The sequence below is a fragment of the Gouania willdenowi genome, chromosome 15 (genome assembly GCF_900634775.1).
Source record: "Gouania willdenowi chromosome 15, fGouWil2.1, whole genome shotgun sequence".
NCBI lineage: Eukaryota > Metazoa > Chordata > Actinopteri > Blenniiformes > Gobiesocidae > Gouania > Gouania willdenowi.
This window is the reverse complement of record NC_041058.1, coordinates 436,705-441,839: the sequence shown is the minus strand read 5'-3', so window position 1 is coordinate 441,839 and position 5,135 is coordinate 436,705. Positions and strand designations below refer to the sequence as shown.

Below are 5,135 nucleotides of genomic sequence, written 5' to 3'. Positions count from 1 at the left end.
CGCAGCGTCTCGCCTCCTTCCTGCATCACACACACAGGTTAGACTGTTCCCATGGTAACGATTCTTCCTAAAGCATCTGATTAACTCATTTTATCTTGTGTATGGTGAAACGTCCTCAGGCTTCAAAATAAAAGCCATCAGACTAAATGGCCTTAGGCTGTAAAACAGGACATGACGTTCTATTTTGAAGGAACCGGAAGTACTCGTGACAAAGTAAGTTGAAATGCTGGTATTAATTTGTTTTTTAAACAAGTTTTTCAACCTTGGGTTTGTGATCCCCAATGGGGTCGCCTGAAATCTCTAAAATTGATTTTTAAAAATTACAGATTAAAGGTATATTTTTCAAATTAAAGCACCACACGATCTCAAACAACTGTATTCTATACTTTAGCTTTTTCAAATGTAAATTAATAAAATACTGTACTTTGTGCTGTAATCCTGCCACTTTATTACAATCAAACTAATTTTAAAAACAAAAAGAATAAATGTCTCTGGGGTCGCCAGAAACTTATGATCACAACCCAAATAAGGTTGGGTTAAAATTAATATTTGATTAAATACAAAGCAGCACATGACGTCATGTCCTGTTTTACAGCCTGAGGCCGTTTAGTCTGACTTTTATTTTGAAGCCTGAGGATGTTTCATCTAAAGGTTTTGCTGAAAGCTCACTCTGAGATGTTCTTAACTACACTACTCAAGAGTAACATTCAACCCACATTTAATAAAGGAAATATCCAGATGTTTACCACAGCTGTGACTACGTGGACATAAATTAAATGTTAAACACATCAGTGATGCACAAACATCTGAATTTTACAGTTTCACTTCATAATCAATGTTTTCACTCATTTTCTTCCAAATGAACAAACTTCGATGCTGTGGTGGATCAAAAATGGGCCACAGACCTTACTTTGAACTCTGTTAACGTTAACACAAAGCTAATTTGTTTTAAAACCTGATTAACAGATGTTAATTAAATTGTAATTTATAGAATCACTTCCATCTGAAATCTACACATCTAAAAAAAAAAAAAAAAAGCTAATTCCCAGGATAAAACATGCACATTTTTGAGTCATTTTGTGCATTGACATTACCATACAGACTCCACCCTCCTGATTGGTGTGTCTGCCCCGCCCTCTGACTGGACAGTTTATTTAAAGGTGTTCTGGTTTAAGTGGTACCTGTTTTATGACCAACCACGGACATAACTGTACAAACTCTGGTTTGATTGGAGACTATTCTGGTAAATGTTCAGAGGTTTATTCCATAAACTAGGTTATGTTCAAACTCTGAGTATGTTACCATGGTAACATTGTCCGTGAACTAAACCTGGTTTTATCAAAGAAACCCTGGGTTTCTACCTGGCTCCGCCCACCTGAACACTTTAATGAACCTTAACACTTTTCTCTGAAACACATTAGTGACATCACACACCACAGACGTGTTCACATCATTACTAATGTTGATTTATGTTTTAGTTTTTTATGATAACTGTAGTTTTCTTTCTAACATTGTAGATGTAGATCATTTAGTGACAAACACTGAGAGGATGATCTACATTAAAACATCTACTGACGTCTGTAGTAAAGTTCACTGAATACAAACCTGTAGATAATATAAAGGAGATGATCATTTAAATTAATACACTTTTAAGGCTTGGTTATTGTTTTATATTGTTATACAGTTAAATCTGTAGATCACAGCTCTTTGAAGTTATGACGGTGCAGTGAGTTGTGATGCTGCTCTTAGAAGCAATGGGTTGCAGGTTCGAGTCCTGCTTCAATGTTTTTTATGACATTAAGATGAATCTGGTGATAATATTACATTAAAATCAATATAAATGATTAGATATGAAGCATCAGTCACTGTGTTTATATCCAGTGTAACAGGAGGACTCTCTATACAGACATCCTATGATGCTGACACGTCTCCTCAGACACATTTTATTCATATTATTCACCACTCGTCACGTCACTGAAGAGATAAAGTGATGATGTGATCATAAAGTGTTATTAATTACAGGTGATTTAATCACTATAATCACTGAAGACTGAACACACCTTTAGAACAGGATCATATTCATCAAACACCAGCTTATTTCACCATCAGGGTGAATATATCACTATTCTGGGTGGTTACCATGGTAGTTTGAGTATTCTCTGATCCATTGATGATGGCTTTTTGTCATGCATGCACGTCAGTAACCCAAGGTTTACATACTCTGGGTTGATTGATCCACTTCATACCAGCTGTAATAGAATCAGATAGTTTCCCATTGTGGGATATGTTGACCTAGATTTCATGGATAGACTCAGAGTTTAACACCACTGCGTGTTTGGTTTTGTACACAGTATTACTAAAGGTCGATTACATTAAATCAGCTGCAGTGACACACCCTCACCTCTAGGTGGAGCCTTTACAGTTTGTTCTGGTATAGGTTGTTACAGACGTGCACAGATTACAGAGCAGTAAAGAAATTTAAGACTAGCTTTTATTTTGAAGGGATGTAGAAAGTGTTTTATAGGCTTTGAAATGACTGTGATTTAAGTTAATGAGGTTTTTCTGCTTGTGTGTATAAAGACAGGAAGCTGGCTCAGGTTTCCAGGCTGTTTATTGGTTACTTGTCCTCAGGTTTGTTGAAGCAGTACGTCAGACAACACTTCCCACAGTAGTGACGGTCAAAGTGACTCGCCATGAACACACCAGCGCCGCATTCATCAGCAGGACACTCACGCCTCAGACGGTGGATCTTCCCGTTCTCATCCACCTGAGGAGAGAGAGAGTGATAGTGAGTGACCAATCAGAGCAGGGGGAGGAGCTTCATCAAAAAGTCACCGCTATAACAAACATAATTTAATCCTGGAATTATTCACACTTTACTGATAAAACTGACCAGAGGGCAGTGTTTCAGATTAAAATAATATTATTTAGCTTTTTTTAAGGATGAGATGGAAAATAGAAATATAATAAATGTAAACGACCTAAAAATTGGTCAATAGTTCTGTTTATTAATGGATCTTTAACTCACTGATCACATGTTCACATTAGGTTTATTATTTTCTTAAAGAACATTATGGACGATGATCTTTGATCGCAAACTATAAATATTTGAGCGTGGGAATTATTGATCAGAACAAATGTCTCATTAAACTCTGATTAGATTATTTCACTTTAATGAGATTCTAATCCTGTGAATGTTGAGGAAAATGTTGTTATTGGAGCGTTTAAGCCAATCAGACGAGTCGTACCTTGTAGTATTTCAGCACGGCCAGTTTGACCTTCTTCCTCTTGTGTTTGTTCTTCTTGGGGGTGGTGTACGACTTCTTCTTCCTTTTCTTGGCGCCGCCGCGAAGCCTGAGCACCAGGTGGAGGGTGGACTCCTGCACACACACACCGTTGGTGTAGCTTTCTCCTAACGTCACATGACGCGTGTCACTCTGAACTCACCTTCTGGATGTTGTAGTCAGACAGTGTGCGTCCGTCCTCGAGCTGCTTCCCAGCGAAGATCAGCCTCTGCTGGTCAGGAGGGATTCCTGCAGGACCACACGTTCAACAGGTCATTTACCACTTATTGATTAGAATCATTCACATCATGAGTCACAAACATGACTCATCAAGTCTTACCCTCCTTATCTTGAATCTTTGCTTTTACATTTTCAATTGTATCCGAGGGTTCAACCTGAAACAAAACCAAAGTCAGGTTAAAATACATTTATAAATGAAGCAAAGAATCTGTGTTCCTCAAATATCTCAGATTGACCTGAGACTTTCAACATGGCTGCTACTTGGTTCAAGGGTGTGCAATTTGTTTGGACTTTAATGATACCGTTCATAAAATTGTCTCACATGAAGCTTTGCAGAACAGCTCAATGTTGATAGGTAGTCATGATAACTCAGGATAAGTTGAAAGCTGTGTAGAATCTAAAGGAGTGACTGCACAAAGGGCTTTTTTTTAAATGACTAAAGTGGGTCAATATCCTAAAAATACCCCGTAAATATTGACCAGCAGGTGTCCTCAGTGAGCAACGTTTTTAACTAAGGTGAGTAATAAGTTGCACTATATATGCTAGCCTACATTACACTGCTAAATAGTAAATCTCCAACTTTTCTATAGGGTTACATGTGTCCTACGAGCATCGCATTACTTTGTTAAATACAGAGAAAAGCTTCAAACCGAAAACTACATACTAACACAAGCGTGTCTAAGCGCTGCTAGCTTAGCATTACCAAAACTTTTAATAAAACACGATTAAATATGGGTTATCTAAATGCTGCTGTGCACACATTTTTAACTTTTATGTCCTTTAACTAATACATTCCTATCTTAAAAGTCCCTGAATGCATCATTCCACTGTGCCGGTCCATGAACGCACCTCGAGGGTGATGGTTTTACCCGTGAGGGTTTTGACGAAAATCTGCATCCTGGCGTCAAAGAACACCTACGGAGACAGATTAGAACAGATGAGGCTCCGCGCTAACCCGGTACAGGTCTTTAATCCGGGTTAAATGTGCGTTAAAAGCGGTTTTAAAGCTTTTTAATTGCGGAGCGATTCTTACCAGTGACTGCTGTAATGGCGGCAGACGGAGAGAGAGACACGTGGGGTTTCCTGGGCCGATGAGCAGGGGCAAGGTGGCCCCAGAGGTGCCTGATCGAAAAGATTAATTTACCATCAGGCACGTTGGCTGTTAAATAAATGTTTTGTTTTTGTTAAACGCTTACATGTCAATGTTTGTATGTGTCTGTTATTTATATGTTATTTATATTTTGCATTATGTGCAGGTCTGACTGTTAAACCTTTTAGTCTTTTTATAGATCTTTTATTCTCTTTTCTGTTCTTATGTAAATCACTTTGGGCTTCATGTCCTATGTATGAAAGCTGCTAAATACTGTAGATAAATAAAGTCGAGTTGTGTTAAATTGTGTTTAAACATAAGTTTAAGTTTTCCACGGGCTGTAACCATAGCGACCGGCCTGATTCCTTTAAAGTCAGGAAACACTTTATAATGTTAGTTTTACGGACTGGAAAGTAGAATGAAGTGATTTCAGGAAATAATATTATTATTTACAGCAGTATTTGTGAAAGTTGTTTTATTTTTTTCTCGTAAAAATATAATGTCAGTTTTAAATCCAAATG

General features: G+C 37.7%; 1 protein-coding gene across 1 annotated transcript; it reads right to left on the bottom strand.

Annotated features, from left to right (window-relative positions):
• Positions 1-2,593: 2,593 nt before the first annotated feature.
• On the bottom strand, positions 2,594-4,631 carry rps27a (ribosomal protein S27a). Its single transcript, XM_028468768.1, has 6 exons — positions 4,558-4,631; positions 4,374-4,439; positions 3,625-3,679; positions 3,448-3,533; positions 3,249-3,380; positions 2,594-2,767 (listed from the first exon to the last, which is right to left on the bottom strand). Exons 2-6 carry the CDS (start codon positions 4,419-4,421, stop codon positions 2,618-2,620), a joined length of 471 nt encoding a protein of 156 aa, XP_028324569.1. The 5' UTR covers positions 4,422-4,439; positions 4,558-4,631; the 3' UTR covers positions 2,594-2,617.
• Positions 4,632-5,135: the final 504 nt, after the last annotated feature.

What these genes read in the sequence shown, in the direction of transcription:
- rps27a (XM_028468768.1), bottom strand. Translation starts at nt 4,421, where the DNA reads ATGCAGATTTTCGTCAAAACCCTCACGGGTAAAACCATCACCCTCGAG. An exon ending in CTGACTACAACATCCAGAAG is followed by an intron (nt 3,381 to 3,447) that starts GTGAGTTCAGAG and finishes GTGTGTGTGCAG; the next exon opens with GAGTCCACCCTCCACCTGGT. An exon ending in CCGTGCTGAAATACTACAAG is followed by an intron (nt 2,768 to 3,248) that starts GTACGACTCGTC and finishes CTCTCTCCTCAG; the next exon opens with GTGGATGAGAACGGGAAGAT.